This window comes from Candoia aspera, chromosome 1, assembly GCF_035149785.1.
Source record: "Candoia aspera isolate rCanAsp1 chromosome 1, rCanAsp1.hap2, whole genome shotgun sequence".
Classification (NCBI taxonomy): Eukaryota; Metazoa; Chordata; class Lepidosauria; order Squamata; family Boidae; genus Candoia; species Candoia aspera.
The window spans coordinates 40,283,721-40,308,550 of NC_086153.1; the positions used below are offsets into that span (position 1 = coordinate 40,283,721).

The 24,830-nt window shown below is 39.9% G+C and overlaps 1 protein-coding gene across 1 annotated transcript in view; it reads right to left on the bottom strand.

Moving 5' to 3' along the window:
* Window positions 1-24,830, bottom strand: part of TTC7A (tetratricopeptide repeat domain 7A) — a 215,331-nt gene that overhangs the window by 184,611 nt on the left and 5,890 nt on the right. The window contains exons 3-8 of the mRNA XM_063302680.1: window positions 23,326-23,494; window positions 13,202-13,332; window positions 10,852-10,979; window positions 9,007-9,085; window positions 4,294-4,454; window positions 3,381-3,444 (exon numbers count right to left, since the gene is read on the bottom strand). Of these exons, the coding sequence (XP_063158750.1) occupies window positions 3,381-3,444; window positions 4,294-4,454; window positions 9,007-9,085; window positions 10,852-10,979; window positions 13,202-13,332; window positions 23,326-23,494 (732 nt within the window). The remainder of the gene's footprint in view (window positions 1-3,380; window positions 3,445-4,293; window positions 4,455-9,006; window positions 9,086-10,851; window positions 10,980-13,201; window positions 13,333-23,325; window positions 23,495-24,830) is intronic.

Here is a 24,830-nt window from a genome sequence, read left to right on the forward strand (position 1 = left end):
TATCATGGTATATCTATTCACACTATATAAACATGTAAAAATTTATTTTGCTTCAAAATAATTGGATTGTAACTCTCTGGGGCTGGACAACATGAGCAATTAAGCTTGCAAGCCTCAGAGAAATTCCCTTATACCACATTTGCAAAGGCTGTGTTCATTAACACAGCTGTTGTAAGTAATGGTACCCAGTTGATCTGTGCTATTAGCATTTCAGGAATCCTGCTGTTATACTAAAACCACTGGTTCTTTTTAAAAAATTCAGTACAAAGGCAAAATAAAATTGAGATAGGAAGACTATACAAAAGATTGAAAAACTGAAATTACTAAACTGAATTCAAAAGGGGTAAGGAGAATAAGTTCATTCCTTTGACTCTAAGAAGCTCTACAGACATAAATCTTATATTTGCCTTGGCCCACAATGGAACTGGAAGCACAAGGTCTGGCAGCCAATGGTCCAAAAACTTTCATGAGCAATGAGACAGTTCTTCAGTCTTTAAAGAGACTACTTCTTCTACAACATTTGATCAAAAGGTTGGCCAGGTGATGCTTCATCCTTCTACTCTTGTGGAAGGAAGGAGTTTTAGGATCAAGTAAAGGTTAGGAAAGAGAAATAATCTAAGGCCCCCAAAATATCGAAGACTTTCGAAGAGAATATCTGTAGCTCAGGGTAGAACTGAGGAGTCCTTGGTGCTCTCTGAGCTTGGTTGTTTGCTTGCAGACGTTTCATTGCCTGCCTAGTCAGGCAATGAAACTTCTGCAAGCAAACAACCAAGCTCAGAGAGCACCAAGGACTCCCCATTGGAAGACTTTTCCATAATTCTTTGTTACCCAAACTTCATTCTTTCCTTCTTTCCTCTATTATTTTTTCCTTCCTTAGTATCTGTATGTCTGCCTATTTCACTACTCATTTGCATTTTTCCTTCCTTTTTTCCTGTTCTTGATGAAAGTTGGACCCAAGGCAATGAACAATTAACTAGTAGTCTTCTAAATTTCTATCCCCAGGAATCATTTCCACATCCTGAAGTAGTCAGAACGTTGGATTTGTTACTCAGGCAAGAAGCTCACTCAATGACTTTGAGCTAGATGCACTCTTTTAAGCTAACTCCCCACCTTCCATGAAGGAGCGGTAAAGCACAAGGGTTATTTTTAAAACTTTTGTAGGTCAATGCATTTTTCTCTAATACCCATATCACTTGCATTTCTGCCCTAAAACAATACTGTAAAACAGTGTTTCTCAACCTCAGCAGCTTTAAGATGTGTGGCCTTCAACTCCCAGAATGGAGAATTCTGGGAGTTGAAGCCTACACATCTTAAAGTTGCTGAGCTGAGAAACACTGCTGTAAAAGGAATTCCTACCTCAAGAAAAGCAGTGACATCTCTATAAAAACTCAATTAATACAACAGTTAACAGTGCCAGGACTAAAGGAGAAATAATATGGGAGACTAAAATTGGAGCATGTCCCCAATCTGCTGTTGTTGTTGTTGTTGTTGTAAAGAGAGAAACAGTTTGTGAAGGAGCCATTGCATGTGTGGATGAGCTACCAATTTGTCATTTGCATTGTTTCCCAAGCTAAATCATCCTTTGAAGTTGCTGTTAGCAATTAATCATGGAGGGGACAAGAATAGAAATAATACTCCAACCAGGGGCGTCTGCAGGTGTGGTAAACAATATCAAGATGGCAGCCATGATGGTGCAATCAAATCTCCACCTGTTTTTATGTGTGGTGTTTCAGTCAATGTATCTACAGAGTATGTATCAATCAATACACTGATACATACCCTAAGGACACCCCTGCTCCCATCTTCCCTCAGTAGCTGATAGGAAATGTAGAAATGGAGTGATCTAGGTTTAGTAGGTGACCTTCCTGTAAAACCATCTCCCAATCATGATGTATCCTTGATTCTTCTACCTCATTTGACCACCAAAATAATGCTTGTAATCAAAAGAAAATACGTCAGTTCTATCTATTTTGATTCTCATTTACCTGAAGATGACCCTTCCCAACACAATTGCTCCCAAGTAAGCCTGAATAATTCACATTTGCAAATATTTCAGACACATATAAAAACTGCTGTAGTGCAAGTGTACAATATTATGTTATATTACATTATATTACATAATACAAAATAAATATGATGCTTACCCAAAAGTGTCCAAGGCAGGACAGCAAATTACAGTCCCCCCTCACATCCAAGGCCAGCATTTTGATACTGATGTGCACAAGCCATTGTCTTTCTCTCTGCCACTACAAATGTTAATAGCAGGCAGAAACTTGTGGTTCCTGAGTCAGCATTTCATGGACTCTATGATGCCTTAGTTTTGTCCTCCAAGCTCAGAGATAAGGCTGCAATGTCAGAACAGGTGACCTCCCCACTTGCTGCCAGCTTCATGACTCATGCTCTCTGAAGTCAGGTAATCTTGATCTTGGAAAGCCTTCAAACATATCAGGCCAAGTCAAGATCCAAGAGTTCCAGCTCAGAATGGGCCTACCCACAACCCCTTATACTGAATACAATGGAATATTTTTATTTATTTGTTCTAATAGAAAAGGCAAAAAGATGGAAGCACCTTACTCTACCCTTTTCATTTCTAATATGCTGGCTTACAACAAACAGGGTACTAGAAGTATTGGAGGGCTGAATTGTTGGGAATGCTCTGAATAAATCTTAGGATTGTACTACAAATGACTAACAAGTAGCTATCTTTTCACAACACCCACAATCAGCTGCCTAAAGCACCGCTTCAGTTTGTTCAGCCTCTGACTTAAATGAAACAACTTCTCATGTAACTATGTTTAGGATTTTAGTCTTGGGGAATGCACTGTTGAGGAATTCCCTGTATGGTCACCATAAAGCCAGTTCTGTGGTATAATCTCCTGCTGTTTATTTTGCTTATTTAATTTTTAGGAAAGCATTACGAAGTCTGTCTTCCTTCTCCAGAGATGTATCATCCATAAATCCACCAACTCCAAAAAGATGTTCAGCAGATTCAGAAGGTTTTTTTTTTTAAAAAAAGACTGCTTTCTCATTAAGCCTATTTTGGGATGGGAAAAAAATTGTACTGTCCTCACACAACACTAAGAAAGATTCACCAGATTAAGTGATGAGTGAGTCACATTTTCTATTACATTTTTCAGGCAATTCATTGAATGCTTCCTTAAAATCGGACACCATTCAGTGATGCTTCAGAAAAAACCACCAATTCCTCTGCATCAGAGGTGATTATTTTATTTTCAGTCCATAGGTATGCTTTTGTGGACATAAACTGAATTTGTAGCTTAGAAAAGACACCTGGAATTCCTGTCATAAAAGCATAATGGTGGTTATTATGAAATGCCTTAATTGCTATCATTCTTTATAGCTATTCTTATTTTGCTTACCATGGATTCGCTGATCAGGAGGAGGAGGAGAGCCTCTTCAACGTTGTCATGGGGGCTATAGGTGCTGAAAGACAAACACACTTTTTCAAAATATAAGCAACATTAAGCATTATGCTCATGGGAGACTCTTGTTAATAGCACCACAGGATTAGTAATGTGAAACGTCTCATGCATGATTAATTTGTTATCTAATAGTTTCTTCAGACTGGAATGACTAAAAGCTATAGAGGAGATAACTCATCTCTGACGAGGGAGAGCAGAAGATTGGTAAAACACTCTCTATTCATGAAGCAATTTAGCTCCTGGGTGTTCTGATCATATTGCACCTAAAGGGTTTGGGGCCAGACTACATGCACGTATATCAGCCTATGAGAACTTTGCAACTGAGTGTTGATCCTTCAGAAAGAGCTGATTGGCTGATGAGTTCCAGGACCTTGTCTGACTTGGCCCCCTCATATTTCCAACAAGATACATGTGGCATTATCTCTATTAATGTGAGTGAGCCATCCATTTTAGGGGATCCTCTACTGAATGCTACTGTCAAACTCTCATTTGCCTTCCCTGTTCATTTGATCTATTAACATAAGAGAATCTTAAAGGCCTTTTTTAAAAAATCTGGCCAGCTAATTTTTATACTTATTTTAGCTTCTGGTGTTATTCTGTGTGGTTATATATTTCATTATATGATGTTTTACTTATTTAGTATTTGTCCAGTGCATTGCAATGCAATTAATACCCACCCAAAAGAGTATTATATTGATTTAAAACTCCAGATATAGAGATGGTTTTTTTTCTGAAACTGTATTACCAGAGACGTACAAACCAAGACCTGGCTATTATTTGTAACCAATAGCTCTCTTCCCCTTCAGTAATTAGAATGTTTTTAAAATTCTGTAAGATCCTGGGTCCATACTTATCTCCAGCATGTAACTGTAGTCTTCGACGCAAAGTGGTGCAGATATAAGCATTATCTTCTTTCTTCATGAATTCAGGAAGAGGATCAGATAAGGGACTCCAGTAACAATCTTCACTCAGGGAGTGGAGGAGCAGCTCTGCCAGCTGTTTGGTGGCTGTCTGGTGAAGAAAAGAAAGAAACAAGAAAATATGTTCTTAAAAACCCAAAGGACAGATTTCATTTTATGCTATAAGCCAGTATGAAACGTGGGATCGTTGAGTTGACACTATCCACAGGAAGGAATAAACAGTAGTAAGTATTAAGGAAAGGAGCTCTAAAGATGCCAACACAATAATTTCTGCTGCTCAGTATGTGTGGGTGTTTGTGTGTGTGAGCATGTGTATCTTATATGTGTGTATGTAGGCTTTTATGCCACTTCAGTCCAGACACGGATTGTGAATGTTGATGGATAATGGAACTCTCCTGTTTGAAAACATCTACTTCCTGTCATTTGAGTGGGTGTCTTCTTCATTGCACAGTTCACCGTTGATGTCAGTTTGTTTCACTTTTGTTATGAATAACACCAGGCAAATTAGAAATAACCCTGTTAAGCATTTTTCTGCTTAGAATACATTTTCTGGCTACAAGTAAAACTTACACACTGCTATTCAACATTCCAAATTGATTAACTTACAAACTTTGGCATGTTAATTCTACCTCAAAACTTTTTGGTCCATATTTTTAAAACAAATTATTAAAATTTTTGGTAGTACAAGGCAACAATCCAATAGTTCATCTTTCCAGGGCATATTAAAAATCAGAAATAATGACATTGTTAATACATTATGATAAAGGTGATTATATTCAAATATCACAATACATCTCTGTGTTGTGCACTTTTCCCCTCCAGCTTTGTTCAAGAGAAGATATTAGAATTTTTTGCTTCCATTTTTTAAAGTACAATTGAGTGGTACATCTGAATGTTAAGCTGTGATTATTATTAATAATTAGGGCCCAACCCTCTGGTTTCCTCTGCTATTCTTCTTGCTGCCTCTACAAGTTCTGCTGGTTCCTGGATCTCCCCATCCATAAAGCTGGACTATCATTCTGGCTCTGCTGCATCCAGGCTATGATCCTGAATTTCACTATGACCTTTCAGCTACAGCTCATTTTAGGCTTACCAATCCACCATGTTGTAGTCACTGGAGTGGATTCCAATCACAAGCTAGCACTCAAATGCCCTCAGCTCATGCTACCTCTTGCTCTTTGGCTGGCTGTGATTCACATTCCTCGTGTGTGCATATCTTGGTCCATTTGCCATTTAACAGACATTTGGCTGTAATGTCCCTCACTATTCCATTAATGTGAGAGATCACTGTGCTAGTTACAGTACTATGGCTTAATAAAAAAGCCAAGAATGAGCAACCTGGTTGTGACCAGTGACTACACAGGCCACAATGGGTGGGGGAATTATGACACCACATAGCATTCTTGAACATGATAGCACAGTCTACTCCAACTTGTATGCCCTCCAGATATGCAAACTTCTGTTCTAGAATTCCCCACAGTGTGGAAATTCTGGAAATTGTAGGAAACACATCTTAAGGGAGCTGAAGCTCTTTTGAAGGACAGGTTGGGAAAGGCTACTGTACCATGCTTGCAATAGCCATCATGATTTTACAAACATTGGGGCAAGAATAATATTTTCCTGAGGTTTAGGGTATGGACAGGCCTTTGGGTTTTCATTTTCTTAAACTAGATTATGCCTACTTTAGAGTTTACATTACAGGGTTTTTTTGTTTTGTTTTGTTTTTTGTTTTGAGCTTCTTGTTACAAAGAGAAACCATGGTGGTCTCAGCTTCCTCTTTGATAAAGGGAGTGCTCCTTTCAGCCCTGAAGAAGGTGGTGATACACCCTCTCTTCAAGAAGCCATTGCTGAATCCAACAATCCTGGACAATTTTCATCTTTTTAGGGAAGGCTATTGAGAAGGTAGTCAGATAACAGCTCCAGAGAGCCCAGGAAGAAATAGATTGTCTGGAACTGTTTTGGGCAGGTTTTAGGATAAACCTGAAATACAGGATAAAGTACTGAGATGGTATTGGTTGCATTTGGCAATGACCTTTGGTGGAGTCAAGATGGGGTTCTGCATCCATCCCTGTGCTCCTCGATCCCTCAGCAGATTTCAATATCATCAACCACGGTATCCTTCTGTACAGGCTGACTGGGAGTGAGGGACACCATGTTGTGCTGGTTCTCCTTTCTCTGAGGCCAGTCTGTGTTGATGGGGGAGGAGAGATCAAATCCATTGCCCCTCACTTATGGATGCCACAGGGCTCGACACTTTCTCTCCTCCTGTACAACTTTTACATGAAACTACAGGGTAAGGTCATCCGTTGGTTCATGGTTCAGTATTATCATTATGCAGATGATACCCAATTATATATCTTGACTCTAGGCCATGCAAGTGATGCTGATGTCCTGTCCCAGTGTCTGGAGGCTTCACAGACTGAATGGGGAGGAATAAACTTAGACTCAATCCTGACAAGATCAAGTAGCTATGAATATTTGGGCCCCCTGGTCCAAAGAGTCTCCATCTTTAGTCTTGGATGGAGCTGCACTTCTCCATTCAAGACTGATACACAATCTGGGGGTCATCTTGGACTCCCTAGACCTCCTAGCCAAGAGGGCCTTTGCCCAGATCCATCTAGTGTGGTTTTTGCACCTGTTCATTGATCAGGAGGGTCTTTGGACAGGCACTCATGCCCTAATCACCACAGGAATGGACTATTGCAATGAGGTCTACAAGGGACTGCCCTTGAAAACCACTCATAAGCTACAGTGGCATGCCTATCTGACAGCACTGCTCCATGAACCAGTTAATTTCTGGGTACAATTCAAGGTGCTGGTTATCAATAAAGCTCTTCATGACATAGGGCCTGGTTACTTGAAGGACTAGCTATCTCCAATAATTTCTGCCCATTCAGAAATTATTGTGCTTCTGGTCTCAATTAAACAATGTGATCTAGTAGGATGAAGAACACCTCCTCTGTTACAGTGCCCACCCTCTAGAATGGTATCCCCACAGAAAGCCATATGGCTCCCAACCTGATGATGTTCCAGAAGGCATTGAAAACCTGGTTATCTTTGCAGGCCTTGGGGCAGGATGGTAATGAGACCCTGTAAGATTTGGTTTTGTTTTGTATAGTTCTTTTTTATGGGCACACATCTCTTCCTTCTTTTATTTTATTGTTCTAGCTTTTTTATAATGTAAAGCACCCAAGTTGTTTGGAGTTGGGCATTTTTTAAATCTATGTAAATAAATAATCTTCAATAACTGCAATAATCAACAGGAAAAAAAACTCAAAGTGCTCTTCCGTCATCTAAGAACAATAAAGCTGACATGATTGTTAATCTGAAACAGAATAGTTTTTAGTTTCAGAGTAAGTGGGTCCTTTCTGCTATGCTGTCATGTTCTGAAACAGACTGAGTGCGGAGGGAGAAGGAATGCAGGCTCCATGCTTCATTCTTTTGATACTGGAAATATGTCAGTGTTTGATACTGCAAACATTTACAGGTCATGAGTATTTAACATGCTAATAGTTACGAAGTATGTAGTCCTCATACTATGCAGTAATTTGGATGGGGCTGCAGCATTTTTGGATGCTAAAAAACAGGATCAATTCAGTTCTCACGGCACTCAGCATACCTGGACATCATAGCACGCAGCACACGCATGCAGCACTTGCTAGAATTCTGTAAACCATGGGGCTATATTTCTTGCAGTTCCTGTCATTTCTAGCTGCTGCTGCTGCTGCTGCAGTTCCTGGAAACACACGAAGACTGACTGAAATAGCACTTGGAGGAAAGAAGACTCCTGAAACCTTCTAAAATGAAAGTTGGTCCATCCCAGGTCAAATTCCAAACTTCTGATCCAAAACTGTTTAAATGCAACTTTTGAACTTCTTCCATTCCATGTCATGTTCACTGTTTCAATGTATCTTAAACATCGTAACGTTTCCCATGCCATGGCGCTGACATGTGTTTCTGTTTGGGAGGGAGCTGCTTTGAAACCTTGTACCAAGCTCTGTATGTGGAATCAGGGGAATGGAATGTGTTTGGGTTATCTTGCCTGTTCAAGGACTTTTCCCGCAGACCATCAGGAACCGTTAGGAGCACCTGTGGGTATGGACTTGAGAAGATTCAAAGGGGGAGGGATTTCATTTTCACCGAGGGTTCTTAGTTTGAATTTGCCCGCGCTTTTAGTATTCTCAGCTTTCTTTGTGATCCTGCATGCTGTTCTTTATTAAATCAGATATCCTTGAACTTCTGCCTGTGAGTCTGATGATACTTTAGAATAGGCAATCATTACATTCCAGTTCTTTTCCAGTTCTTCCTTTTATCTCTGTATCTTTTACCACATTTTTTTCTACAGAAATGTAACCAAGGCCCATGTTATGGCAATTCAATAATTAAAAAAAACAGTATTAGTCTGAGATGCCTACTGTATAGTTTTCTCCCACCTAGATTTTGCAACAGCTTTCATGTAGTAGAAAAAAACACCAAAACTAGGTATATTAAATTCCATTTGACCATATTAACCAGTTAGTTAACTCAGAATTCCAACACCATGCTTATTGAGGAAGGAAGGAGGGAAGGAAAGAAAGAACAGCCAACTACTTCACAGGCTTCTGTCAAAAGATCTAATGCGAAATCCAGTGAATTGAACTTACCATTCTGAAGCTCTCAGTAGCCTTCGTTTCCATAGTCCTTAACAATTCTCGGAGATTTCTTATTCCTTTAATAATGTTGCTAAAGGAAAACAAAAACCAAGTGTGAAAAGCAAGGCTGAATTGTTCATGAACTATGAACAACAAAAAAAGAGAGCCTCTCTTACATTAAATATATGTACATTCACACATACAAACACATACATAAGCACACTTATGCTCAGGGTGGGTTAACAGTAATACAGCAAGTCAACAACCCTTCAAAGAATACTTTCCCAGATGGTGACTGTTAAGAAGAACTTAAGGTTTATCAAAAGGCAGTGCCTTCTCCCATTGTGCCTGGCTAGAAGAGTGGTCAGAATAGAGGTCTAGTACTGTGGATTGATGTGTCAGCCTAACGTATTACACAGGATAATGCAGAGGATCAAAAATGGGAGACAAAGCATGTTGTTAAGCTCTTGAACTAAGATAGGACATACTGGTGGAACCAGTTTTTTCCCCTGCTTTGTTTGGAGAAATTTTTAAAATTATATCCAGCCTAGTTGAAAGCTTAGTGTGACATGTATCTGTATTTACTACTATGGAATAGTAAAAAAACTGCCATAGTTTTCAACAACTGTCCTTACATTGTGTGGGGTTTTAAGCTGCCCATCCCTGGTACAGAGAATCTGTACATTTCTCTCTACCGGAATTTAGGAGATGTTGTAAGTTAGTTTTGTTGACAGTGAATCCATTTTTCCCCATGACTATGGTCTATCTTATAATATACAAATTTTAGCTACATAGAGAGGAGAAACCTCCTAATGGTAAGAGCTGTATGTTATACTGCTTTGACAGACTCTATTTCACTGAAGATATATAAGCAGAGGCTGGTTATCCATTTATCAAGGATGCTGTAAACTATACAGCAGACCTCTATAATCCATGAAGTTCCTCCTGCTTCAGACTGAAAGCCAATTAATATTTTATTTTACACAAAGAAATATGCACTTGAGATGTCAACAAATTTGAAGTGCCTATCTGAAAGGAAACAGATGCACGCAGGCACATAATTCACATACCAGAAAATTTTATCCCCTGAAATTACATAATAGCCTGTAAGGATTTGTTTTGCTTAGAAGAACTCTACATACTTCTTCCACTTTTAACTTAAGAAACAAAATCAATTATCTAAATCATCCCACATATAGAAATCACTCATCTGATAAGAACATCAAGTGACCCACTTCACTTTCCACATTTTGTTTACTTGGCGTTTTAAGAGATCTGTCTGCACCCTCTTGTGGCAGAGAAAGAAAGAAATTCAACCCAATCTACTTTTCTTCCTCATACACTGATCCTCTGTATTTAAAACAGTGGAGAGAGAATTGCAGCTAAATTTTCTTGTAATTCAGAGTCCTAGATTGATACCTCTGCTAATAATTAATCTTTCCTTTCTTGTGATTAAATGAAGATTTCTGTTGTATTCACAGGTAGTACATCTTTCTGCCAATTGAACACAGTAGGGTTGACACAGACTTTAGGGGCATTCAAACAGACCCACTCAACCAGGATTAGCAATCAGATGAAGGAGCTTTATGCATGTACAACTTGTATGCTTCCAGGGTGTCTTTTTCGTTAATGCTCAAGACAAGTAGCTTGGCAGGACCATCAGATCCATTCCTGCTTCCCACTCATAAATTGGACAAGTGAAGGACCTTACTTCAACATCTTTTTATTTTGCATGAATGTACAACATCATACAACGTCAAGCAGTTCTTGCTTGTATCTTGTACTGTCTCCTATTAGCTTTGAACAGAACTACAGCCTTTTATGTGAAACCGTGTTTATTGTTTATTGTATACCTACCCTCTTTTTAAGTGAGCCACATATGCACTCTGCAGAGCTGCTTCCAGGAAGTAAGGAAGTTCAAAATCCAAAGGAGACCCATGGCCACCTTTTATGCCTCTTGCATGTGCATTATTAAAGCTCTGGTACTAGAAAGGAGAGAGAGAGAACAGGCACTGTAAATATGAATAGTAAGGCCTATTCTATTCTATTCTTCTTCCAAAAGGTCAAAGAAAATGACTAGTATCAGGGAAATATGATGAGATAATCTGCAACTTGCTTTGAATTACCCTTGTTATTTCTTTATAGTCTTGGCCATTTTTGTACTCTTTTCACAAGGGGGGCCAGGGGAAGAGCCTTTCATTTCCTTCTATATTTCTGGCAATATACTGCTGTGACACAGAGCTACATAACTTAAGAGTCACAAACTATAAACAAAAGAATAGCCCAAAACCACAAATAGGAGCCCACTACAAGCTCAGTAGCTCCCTCCTTTCTGTTGTTTAATTGAAACTGAAAAAACAGAAAAATGGTCAATCATCTGACCACCAGGTCCCATAGAACCAGTTGGATTATAAATCGGTACCTATCCTTCTATTAGCCAGAAATTAGGGCTGTGCAGTAATTCAGACTTGAAGGGGGAAAAGTGGTTTGGAGCACTTGGGGGCATTCATGTGGTATCTCTTGGCATCTCCTGAAGGCAGATGCACCTTCTCCCAGCACAGCTGCAGAGTGATCCCAGGAAAAGATGGGTTTGGGTTAAGGCATTGCCAATGGTACTACATCAGCACTGTGCCCAGTCCAAAACACCTTCAAATCCATATTTATTTATTTATTATTCGAATTTCTATCACCTCCCATCTCCCCCATAATAGGGGGACTCTGGGCAGTTTACAATAAAATTAACCATTTAAAACCATCAACGTATAAATTACAACTGATACAATACTATACTATACTATACTATACACTATACGCTATACACTATACACTATACTATAAATAATCCAAGTGGCAAAGATGATATTCAGTAGGGAGAACTCTATGGCACCAGCCACCCCCAGGAAGAGCTATTGCCCTTCCCACCCCAGGCAAGGCAACAGAACCAGGTCTTCAAATCCTTCCAGAAGGCCAGGAGCGAAGGGGCCGGCCTCACCTCTGGGGGCAGAATGTTCCAAAGGTTCAAATGTTCCAAATGTTCCAAATTGCTGAACAAACCTGGTAGATAATTCAATAGTCTGTAATCATATTACCATCTTTACCAGCTAGGTAGCACAGTAACACCTGTAGCAATCTGCAATGATTTATTTATTTGTCATATTTTTATGACCAGCCATCTCCCCCACACGGGGGACCCTGGGCGGTTTACAATAAATGATCTCAGAATGGCAACACACAAGCAGTGATGTCATCACATACATGCCACAATTACATCTTCCCATCTTGTACGTAAGCCACTGTATCTGCATGAGAATGTCAAGGTGCATGTTTTGTCAATTGTTTCCCCCACCTATGTGGACGCACATCAATCTTGGCTGATTCTCAAAGAATTAAAGAGGATCAAACCTGCTTAGTAGCTCAATGGGCTGCTGCCAGAAAATCCCAGGGTGTAAGATAAACTTAAGAGTCAAAAACATCCTGGAAGAAGACTATGGCAAACCACATCCATACTGCCATACTGTTGCCAAGAAAATACTATGGATGGACCAGGAATTGAATTTGCTTGAAGAAGATTTTTCTTTATCCAAAAGTCAAATAACCTTGAATTTAAGATGGTTCCTGCCCCCAACATATACAAATGAAAGGGAAACTTGGTATGCACCCATTATCAAATTTGTAATTTTGCTAAGATGATCTTCCCATTTTAAAGGTAAATTGCTTGTGGGAAAAAATAGCCTTCATTTTAGATAAGTACAGTAAACAGGCTAATAATATGGTTTGGCATAAGGTACAGATGAAATAGCACACATTATTCAAAACTTGGCAATATTCGTCAGAATCTTACGTTTTAATCTGTGGTATTTTAATGATTTTCAAACCTGAGTTCTGAAATTCAATATTCAAAAAGCTGGTAAAATGTGGTGCTTACAATATAAGATTACAGGGATCGGATTCAAAATCCCACTCAGCCAGGTGCATGAAGTCTTGGGCTACTTGGACTTAACCCCCTCAGAGAATTATTACATGAGCAAAAGAGAGAGGCCTCTTGAGCACTTTGGAGGGAGAGTGGAATAAAAATATGTATCAAGCATGGTCTCAGAGTACATACTTTAGCTCTTTTTCTGGCTTTCCTTCTAATGGAAAGCAAGTTAAACATTGATATAAATCCTTGGGAAATGCTAAGGGCTCCTTTGAGCTGAATCCCATTTACCTTCTCCAGTTCTTGCAGGAACACCTGAGCAATTACACATGCCCTCTCAAAGCAAGCCATGACTTCCTCTTCCCTTTCAGACAGCCGGACTTGGGAAGCAATGGAATTGGGTGAGCGCTCCAGTGCCAAGCCTACGAAGACAGCAACAGTGACTCTTCAATGCCATGCTGAAAAGCACCAACCATCAATTAGTTCTCCCTTCATACAAACATCCCCATAATCTCCTGTGCCCAGAGAAGCCTAACATAGCTGGAGATCATCTAGTTTAGGGAATTTAAATCTTAGATCCTGATCTGTCATACTGCCTGCCCTCTGAAGTAGCATCACCCCAAAGATCTGTATGGTTCCCACCCTGACCATGTTGAAAAAATATTTGAAAAATTGTTTTCCCCTCCCCAGGCCTTGTGTTAGGAGGGGTGGCAATCCTTCTGTTTGGATTCTATATGTTAGTTTGAATGTTTTTCTTCTGAATGTACACTGTTCTTTCTATTTTATTTTGGTTCTTGTTCTTTTTAATGTTGTACACCTTCCAGAGTTTTCATGGAGTTGGGCAACTCTCTACATATGATAAACAAATGTCTGACAATGAATCACACCTTATAGGGTCTTCCCAGGTGGACACATCTGTGTACTCAGCCCATTCAGAGGGACCATTCTTACCCAGCTTCGATGGACTCAGACAAGCAGTCCCCATTCCTGAAATAATAGCCATACTATCTATTTTATGCATGAATATAATAAGCTACAGCTGAATGTACTGCACATGCATTGTGTGTAAATAGCCAGCTTTCCCAACCTGACATCTTTCAGATATGGAGACTGCAGTTCACAGCATTCCCAGAGCATAGACTACTTCAGCTTCAAGAAGAGTAGTATCTTCTATATTATAGCTAGGCTGCCACCACTGACCCCTTTCCCCGTTTTTAAAAAGTGGGGGGGAAGTAACCTTCTAGCTCCCAAGCCTTTGCAGGCATTTTTGCATCCATATAAGCAATATGCAATGATATCTCTGAAATCAAAAGGGGAAGCTGAGCAAGGTTTTCAGATTACTGACAGAATTACAGTGGGAAGCTATGTACCCTATATAGCTCTTTATTTCTCCTAGATTTTACAAAAAAAAAAAAATTATTGGAGAAAACAAATACCAAAAATAGCTCTCTGCAGCATGTTCCCTTGTTTTCCAGGATGCTACTCTGTGATATCACATATATAGAATCATAGCATTGTAAGGACTTTGGAGGTCTTCTAATCCAACCCTCTGCTTAGGATAAGAATCCTCAAACCATGCCAGACAAATGGCTGCCCAATGTTTTCTTGAAAACCTCCAGTGATGGAGCACCCACAACTGTAGGAGACAGACTGTTCCACTGCTTAACAGCAGTTCCAATCAGGAAATTCTTCCTTATTCTGAGTTTGGATCTATCTCTGTAAAGCTTCCATTCATTTGTTCTTGTCCTACTCTTGGGTGCTATGGATAATTAATCCACATCTTCTTCCCTGACAGTCCTTCAAGCACCAGAAGACTGCTATCATGTCTCCCCTTAGCCTTCTCATCCTTAGGCTAAACATATCCAGTACCTTTAACTAGTCTTCATAGGATTTAGCCCCCAAGCCCATCAACATCTTTGCTTCTCTTTTCTGCACTTCTTCCAGTTCTTCAGCATCTTGTATTGTGGCAACCAAAACTGAACACAGTATTCCAGATGTGGTCTGACCAGTGCAGTGCAGAGCAGAACTATCACTTTCCATGATCTGAACATTATACCTCTATTGATGCAGCCCAAGATTGCATCGGCTGTTTTGGCAGCTGCAGCACACTACTGGATCATGCTTAATCTGTGGTCTACCAGGACATCCAGATCCTTCTCACAAGGACTGCTGCTGCACCAGGTACCACTCTTCTTGCATCGGTGCATTTGATTTTTCACCCTACATTTTTCCCTATATTTTTCATCACTAAACTGCATTTTGTGGAGAAAAGGCCTATTGGTACCAAATCTTTCAAGATCCTTTTGAATCTTCAGCCTGTCTTCTGAACTGTTAGAAATCCCCCTCCCAGCTTTGTGTCATCTACTTATTTATTATTTATTAGTTTTGAAAGGCTGCCCTACTCAATCAGTGTGACTCTGGGCAGTGTACAGCACAAAAAAACAATACAATAATCTAAACAAAAACAAAAACAAAATACCCCATATAACATTAAAAGGTGTATAATATATAAATAAAATACAGAATATAAAATGGCAAACAAGTACCATAACAAAACTGTCAAAAGGGGACTCCACTCAACTGGCCACGAATGCTTGGGGGAAAAGCCAGGTCTTCACAGCTTTCCTAAAGGTGAACAGGGTTGGAGCCTGTGGTATATCTGGGTGGAGAGTGGGGGAGACTGTTCCAAAGAATAGGAGCAACCACAGAAAAGGCATGCTTCCAAGGTCCCATAGGATGACAAGATTTAAATTATTTAAATGAAGGAACCTGGAGCATACCACCCCTGGGAGAATGTGTGGGATGGGCAGATATTCTTGGGAGAAGGCAGTCTCTCAAATAACCCAGGCCTATGCCAAATAGGGCTTTAAAGGTGATAGCCAGCACCTTGAATCACACCCAAAAGCCTACTGGGAGCCAGTGCAGCTGGTGGAGTAACAGTGTTACATGATATCAGCTCTTCATAGTAGACCAGATTGGGAAACCAAAGTCATGCATGCTAATACTACTTTTATTATAAGGTTAAATACTTATACTATAAGGTCATCATAACATAATTTTGTAAGTCTGAATATGCTTCCCTCCTTTATCTTCATGAGAACTAGGGAGGGTCTTGTCTGAGACACTTACTCAGGTTACAGTTCTGGTCCACACAGATTTTGTTCATCTGACCATTGTCTTGGTTGCAGCTCTTTCTCCTGTTCCTCAAGGTTATTCCTTCTGCCCATTACATGTGGGCATAATGAGATGCAGCCATAACTACCTGCATCACTACATTCTGGACCAACTGAAGCTTCTAGATGGTCTTCAAGGGCAGCCCCTTGTACAGTGGGTTGCAGTAGTCTAATTGGGAGGTGACTAAGGCATGAGTGACCATGAGCAGAGCCTCCCAGTCCAGGAATGGATGCAATTGGCATACAAGATGTAGTTGTACAAAGCCCCTCTGGCCACAGCTGCCACCTGCTCTTCAAGCAGGACCTGTGAGTCCAGGAGAACCCCCAGATTGTGCACTAAATCTGAACAGGGTAGTGCCACCCCACGCAGAAGATGGAAACCCTCCAACTCCTGGATCTGGGTGACCTCAAACCCATAACCACTCAGTCTTGCAGAGCTGAACTGCAACCTGTTCTTCCCCATCTAGACTCTCACAGCCTATAGACATTGGGATAAAAATTATCCAAATTGGCTGGATCCAAGGATGGCCTCTTAAGGAGAGGGCCACCACTTCCTCTTTCAGAACTGATGCAAACCACCCCCATTCTCAAAGAGGCACTTACCACTGCATGGATTCCCCCCCCCCATGCACCTTCTCTGGCGACCTTGACCAACCATGAGGGGCATGGATCTAAACACAGGTGGCTGCACTTACAGCTCAGAGGACCTTCTCCACTTCCTCAGAACTAAGAGAGTCAAACTGCTTCCAGATAACATCACAAGACTGTGCCACCATCACCTCCACAGGACCTGCCCAGCTGAAGTCCAACTCAGAGTGAGCAATTTTATCCACCAGGCATTGAGAATAGTCCTCACAGTGATGCCACAGATGCTCCACTGATCTCGGTGGGTTTGGGTTGCCCTGAACAGGGCCACTAACTGACACAAAGGGGATGCAATAAGGGTAAAGAAGCTTTTTTCACCATCCTTATCAACACAAGGTAGGCTCTAACAAAGAGTCTTGCCTGTGTTGAGTCGGATTTGCTCCTAGTTTTGTGCCAGTGGTGCTCTAGGTGTTCCTTCTATCATTTCATCCTCTTAAGGCCCCCTGAAAACCAAGGGGCAAACTGGGGTCTGTGCCCAGAGAGAGTTATTCCAGGTGATGACTGTCTCAGTCAAACCATTATCAAGACCTCAGGAAACGCCTCAAATTTGATGAGCATCCCTTCTATTCCTTTCTCTAAGTTATTTATACATGTGTTGAAGAGCACTGGACACAAGACAGAATCCTGAGGTACTTTGCTGCATCCTTCCTTCCCATGTAGACATAGATCCATTAAGGACCATACATTAGGTATGGTTGTTCAACCAATTGTGTATCCATCTAGTAGGGGGACTATCCAACCCACATTGTTCCATTTTATCAAAAAGGTGACTATGGACTTTATCAAATGAAATCTAGGTACATTACATCCACATCATTCCCTTGGTCTACTAATTTAACCACTTTGTCAAAAAAAGCAAAAAGATGTGTCTGGTATGACCTATTTTCAATAAATTTATGCTGGGTTCTAGTAATCATCTTGTTCCTTTCTAAGTGCTTGCAAACTCCCTGCTTGATGATCTTTTCTAGGATTTCTCAGGTACTGATGTTGAACTGATTGGTCTGTAATTTCCTGGGTCCATTTTTTCTCCCTTTTGAAAGATTGGAACAATGTTCTCCAGTCTTCTGGCACTTCCCTTGCACTCCAGGAGTTCACAAATATTGTAGTCAGTGGTTCTGAGATCACATCCACCAGTTCCTTTAACACCCTGGGACATAATCCATCTGGCCCCAGAAGCTTGAATTCATGGAAACAACAGCATCTGTTTTCACCATTCCCTTGCCTATTTTGATCTGCATTTCTATTCTGCCTCCCATGGTCCAGCTTCTGACAAGTTGGACCACTTTTTCCTTTTGTGAAAAGAAAGGTGCATAATAGGAATTAAGCAGTTCAGCCTTCTTAGTGTCCATCACCATCTTGCCATCTCCTCCAACCAGCAAACCAAGTTTCCTTGACTTTCCACATGTTCTACACATACTCAAAGAACTCAGACAGCACCTTATGCAACCACACTGGTCTTATCAGTTATCTCCCATTTTTCTTTCTGTTTCATATCTGTGTTTGATTCTTATTTATCTCATTTTTCTTTCACAACTTCCCAACCTTCCTAGATGGTTTTTCTTTTCAGGATTTCCATCCATGGAATCCTTCCTACTTTTCCCCTTAGCTTATTGGAATTAGCTCTCTTGAAATCTAGACACTAACCTGCCTACCTTCAGTTCTTCATGCCTACAGTATGGTGAATTCCAGAATCACATGATCATTCTTCCCCAAGGTTCCTACAACTTCCATTTTCTCGTGTATTTCTTCTCTGCTAACAAGAATTAAATCTAACATAGCCAATGCTAATTCTCTCCTCCACCTTTTGGATGATGAAGCTGCCTGAAGGATGTGTCAAGAACCTGTTGTATCTCCCACTTGTCAGAGTGTGATTCCCAGTTGATGTTGGGATAATTTCAATCCCCCATTACCACAGTGATGTGTTTCCTGGACATCTCAGCCATCTGATTTGGAAAGATTTCATCTGTATCTTCTGCTTGATTGGGTGGCCTGTAGAACTCACCCACAACAGTGTCATTGTTGTTTCTTTTTCCTTTAATATTCACTCAGAAATTTGGCCAGGGTTTTCATCCTTGGTGTCATGAATTTCCAACAAATATAGTCATTCTTTATGTATAATGCAACATCACCTGCCTACGTTGTTGGGTCTATTTTTTTTAACAAATTATATCCTTCCTGTATTATATTTCAACTATGAGTTCCACCCCATCAGGTTTCAATAACACCAATAATGTCATATTCCATCACCACCACCCATACTAGGGTTTCAAGCTCTCCCAGTTTGTTCTTCATACTCTGTGAATAGGCATCTGAGCCATTCAGTACTGCCCTTTTTAGGTTTGCCTGCTGCATCTCCTAATGTATTCTTGAGCACTCCCTCCTTCTTACCATTTGCTTCCTTGCTATAAGGTTTACTGCCTTTGGGCTTATGCTTTGAGTGTGGTTCTGGATCTCCCTTTCCCTTCAGATCTAGTTTAAAACCCACCAGATGTTGATGGCATTATATAAGCATCCATTCATTCATCTTAATAATTTAGGCCAGCTTTATGTACAGTATATGTGGAATCTTGTTACTGTCCACAAATTATTATAGATAAATACAGATACAAATACTTAAGAATGGGACACAGTTCCACAAATAAGGTCAGTTCTCATCTTTTTCTGCCTCTCTAATTATGATCCTGTATTTCTCCATTCAATAACTCCGTAATGTTCTTATCTTCCTTTTCCTCTCTTTAAATTGAAAAGAAATAACTTAAATGTATCTTTGAAGACAGAAAGTCCCAAGCTGAATTCCTGGCACCTCCAAGTAAACCTGAAAAAATCCTTGTCTGATCCTCTGTACAAATACAACTACTCACTGTAAGTAAAATTGAGCTTCAGAGATTAAAAGGTCTTATTCAGATATAGCAGTTTCCTGAGTTCCTTCTTTCTGTTCCTAATTCTTTCATCCTTAGCTACCTTGTACCTCCACACCCTGGTTAGGACAGAAGAGATTGCTTGCAGAGACTGCATGAAATGAGGCAAAAACCTGCATTTCAGCTTCAGTCCATTCTATAAAGTACTGTAGGCTGACTTAAGGAACCAAATCTTTGATAACAACATGTAGCACCTGTGCCTCCCCCAAGAGATCAGGTATATTTTCCACTGCTTACTTGTTATTCTGGTCAGAATATAGCACTCCACAAGAAGTGTTATAGGGTCTAATCAGGACAGCCAAACAACCCAGTCCTAGAACAGCTACTGTGGTTAAAAACCTCATCCCAGTTGACAGTAGTTGATCTTAAGACAGGGTGGGCAGCTCCCAGAGTTCCCTCAGTTTGAGTGTAGCCAAAAATTTTGGCCAGTTTTTGTTTTCTTTTCTTTTGCTGCTCATTTTGGGGTGTGGAGATTAAGAGAACAATAGATGCCCTAAGCTTTGCAGAGGCTTAGGCACTTATTTCATTCCTTAAAACACAAACAAACTCTTCCCCCAAACCCACAAGTTCCTCCCACTTGAGTTCTAAGAGGAAACATGGGTGGATTGTGCCTCTGCAAATCTTAGGATACCCATTTTACTTCAAAAAAAAAAAGGCTAAAACATTTAGCCACCTCCAGTCCAGTGACATCATAACCACACCAGCTATGCCCCCTGCAGAGGCAAACAAATATTAAAGCGTGGCCTTGACTTTGCACACACATAGTCAAGGCTAGGCCTTTGATTGCACTCCCCAACCACCCCTTTGCCTTTTTTGACCTCCCTGGAGAGGCCAGTGTGGCTCTCAGCCACAGGAAAGTTGTTCATGCCTATCGAAAAATTGCTTAATTGTAACTGAGTTCTTAGAAATGTGCTGTATACTGGTCTATAGTTCACAAAGGTTTGTGTCATGGTTAACATTTGAATCCACAATAAGAAAGGAGGAGGCAGAATACTAGTCGTATTCCCACACATTCCCCACTGTAAGGGAGTAATGAATGAAACATGTAAGTACAAAGCTCATTCCCAGTTTAATACACCACAAATCTGAGACCAAAAGCCTTGTTACAAGATCCACTTATCACTTTAAATTATAGATTGTTCAATCATTTTTAATTAAGTGCAATTGATTGGGTTCAAAGCCATGAGGCCATAAGACACAGCTTACTAAACCATTAATAGCTAGATTCATACAACACTCTCAGACCAACACCAAACATATAATGGCTTAGCCAATGTCTGGTTTTACAGTGTATCAAAGCCAGCAAAGCTGCCTGGAGAATGACAAACTCCGTATATACACACTGGCAAATAGTGATTGCATTTGCACAGAATAAGTAAATATTACTAATAAACTAGGTTCACTGTAAATGAGTTACTCGCTGATGCATACAGCCTCTTCATTCTCCTATTGCTCCCTTGACAAGCTAGCACAAAACTTGGTTTCCTCATGCTTTACAAATAGTTACTTTTTAAGGATCATACAGGTGACGTGCATGTTACATTTGTAACTTCTGATCATTTTAGTAGGGCATAGAATAGGAATAATAGAGTAGATGTACCACATATAGCAAAGCCATGATAAGCCAACTTTTTCAGAATCGTAGCTTAATGTTCTAAGTAAATCCAACCAAGGACTCCTGTGCTTTAAATAATGATATGTTACAAACCTGAGTTAAGGAAATGCTATCATTAAGGTGTCCTCAGAAATACATATCCAAGACCACTGTATGTGGTCTTTATGCAACTAAGCATATGTATGCAAGCAGGATAAGCCCATATAAAGAAACTAATTAAGTAAATTTGGGTACTTCATAGGCTTTTTGATGTGCCGCAAAAGCAAGAGTGGGCAGGTAGGCTAGCGAAAAGAAATTAGGAACTTTTCATGGTAGCAAATAAAATCATAATAATGCATATATGTAAGTAAGTAAGTAAGTCTGAGAGATACAAAAGCTTCCAATGATTTCTTATTATTAACTCAAGGATATCATTTCTTAATTCTTAAGCCTTTCTAATCCAGTAACTACAACCATTCACCAGATAAGTACAGATGACACATGCCCCCAAAACCAGCAGAACAGCAGAGACATGCTAAGTTGTGGGGAACAAGAAGTACACGGCAACGTGACGACTGGTGTACAAAATATTCATTGGAATAGTACGTATGGTGCTTTAATTTTGATTTTTACATACCAGTTGAAGGTATCTGATCATGCCAGCCTTCTATTCGCCTAACAAGTGGAGAGGTATGCTGAAAAGGATAGAAGAGGATAGGCAGAGAGCAACTATTTCAGCAGCATTCATAAACAGCACTGAAAGGAAACAGAAGATGACGAGTGCAAGCAGAGATACGTTTTCCCAGGTTTCCCAGAAAAAAAGCTGAATCATAAACTCTCTCATAACATCCCTCTCTCCCAAACCATAGAATAAAATGGCACATATGGAAGAGATTATTATTTTACAATGGCTGAAAATGCAGCAAGGAGAAAGGTAAGTATTCTACAAAGGAAAGAAGAACCAAATATTGTCAGCTTGATAAGTACTAGAAAGCTATAGCAAAGAGCCCTTGGTGGCATCCGCCAATAGAGTGGTCCTTAAACTGTTTGACCCATTAACCCTTTTCCTGGTCTCAAATATTATCATTAGCCCTACAGAAAAACCCAGACTCTGTTGTTTTACGCAAGCATCAGTCCCAAACTGGATCCTGACTCACAAACAAGCAATTACAAATTACTTCACTACCCCCAGGCTATGCCCAAATTACCCCCTTGGGTTATCTAATTACCCCCAGTTTAAGAACCACTGCTCCACTACAAACACATTGCCCCTTTTGATTGGGTGGAAGCAAACATCTTGTTCAAGAGTCATTCCTACTTCATGCCATCAGAGGCAGTACTTTTTTATTTTTTTTCAAGCCTTTCACCTGAATCTGTCACATAGTGCTAAGTTGATTTCTTAAATGTCCCTCTTTCTCCACCTTTACTTATTTTTTCTTTTTTTCTTTTTCATAGCTTATCTGCAATACACACAGACTTGTTCAATAGTAATTTACTCTTTCCAGGACACCATGCAATGTACAGTCCAAAGAGTTGGGTACAGCAGTGTTTCTCAACCTTGGCAACTTTATGATGAGTGGGCTTCAACTCCCAGAATTCTCCAGCCAGCATCACATTCCCAAGGTTCAGAACAGAAAGACCATGACACTTTAAGATACCAATTTGCAATACAAGTAAAGCTCACATGTTCTCCTGATCATTTTTCTACTTTTTAAAAAAGCAAAATATTATAGTGATACTGATTTGCCCTTGTTGAATTATTTTCAACCTACTACTGAAGACCAAAGAAACTGAAGAAATATGCAGAGTGTTTTTGTGTTTTACAGAGGAAAAAAAGAGATATGTATAGGGCTAATCAAAAATCAATATTTTAGCCAGGTATATATATTATGTATGGATTAGGATTTTGTTTATTATATTCAATATCTCATCAGCTTTCTAAATTTAAACCACTGCAACTCCAACTAAATTAATTAAAATAAAATGTTTGGAAGACAAAATAAATAAGGTTATATGAGCTGATTTTCCACAGCATCATCTCAGTCAAATCAGAAATCATTCCAATGACCACCGGCAGCCCATTACCTTTAATAACAAAAGCTTCTGTTAGCAGACGCAGCTTGTATAAAGGTTTCTTCTCTACTACAATGTCTTCAAGGCCAGCTCTTGCATACATGCTTAAAGCTTCCCGGTAACAGCCTTCAATATAATGAAGCTTTGCGAGGATCAGCATTGCTTCCGTCATATCTTTTGGCTGGAAAAATAAACATGTTCATCAGTAATATAATAAAGCTGTAGTTAAGCAATATCTCTTTTGGAAATATTTCCCTATTCAAGATCACGTAGAATCAAGCATCTTGTTAAACAAAACCTCTGTGAGCTTTGAAGTATATGCTGAAATATAATGAGTGCAGATCCATCTGTTAATTTGAAAGAAATATAGAGATGGATCTCCTTTGTCTACTGAAATTAATGAGGCATCTCTTAAGAACAGGAACACTCTGTTGTTACAATGGAGCAGCCACATGCTTTGCTGTTATGGATCAATGGATGAAGCCATCTGATTTTCCCCCAAAATCTCCAAAACATTCTATTCTGTGTGGAATGGAACTCTACCAGTGTATTTTGACTGCAGTTGCAAAATTGCTCAATGGGTGGGAAATCTTTTCCTTATTGAAGAAATGTTGGGTAGCCAGGGCAAAACTTTAAGCTGTTTCATTAAAAAAAAAAATGGCAGCACCTACCATGGGCAAAAATGAACAAATTTCAGCTATCCTTTGAAAAGACACTGAATATATCCTTACTTTTATGGAATATAAACAACCCTTCAAACATATTGGAACAAGGGAAATTAAATCTCACTCTGATATAACCTCACATCAGCCTCCTCTCACATCCAGTTTAATTGCAGTACTAGCTGCATCCATTTTAATATTCTAAGTAATCATTGCCCTGTTTTCACCAACTATACCAGCTGGTGCACCAAAGTACTAGAATGTCCATGAACCTTGATCCAAGCAGATGCACTAGAACCTTCCTAACACTGTATGAATACAGCCCAGTTTATGCAGTGATAGCTATAAGCAGTAGAGGGACCGGAAACACTTACACAAGAGACTGCTTTATTTGTGATGACACAAATGCTCAAAATTATCTTAAGAACATCTCTAAATGGCATATTCCTACATGGTTAGTACAGCTATTTCTCAGTCACATTCACATTCTCTAACCAAAAATACCCTAGAACAGTCTTCCAGCTGCATTGGGCTACCTAATGTGGCCATTTGTAGACCAGATTAGGAAGTTTGACTCAGAGCATGGAAGTCAGTGCATGGTTAAAATAGTAATAACCACTTTGCTAGTCATTTAAGTTTTTTTTTAATCCATTCAGTTGTGTCCAATTCTTGGGGACTGCCTGGACAAGTCCCTGCAGTTTTCTTGGCAAAGCTTTTCAGAAGTGTTTTGCCATTGCCTCATTCCTAGGGCTGAGAGAAAATGACTCACCCAAAGTCACCCAGCTGACTTTGTGCCTAAGGCGGGACTAGAACTCATGGTCTACCTGGTTTCTAGCCTTAACCACTAAACCAAAC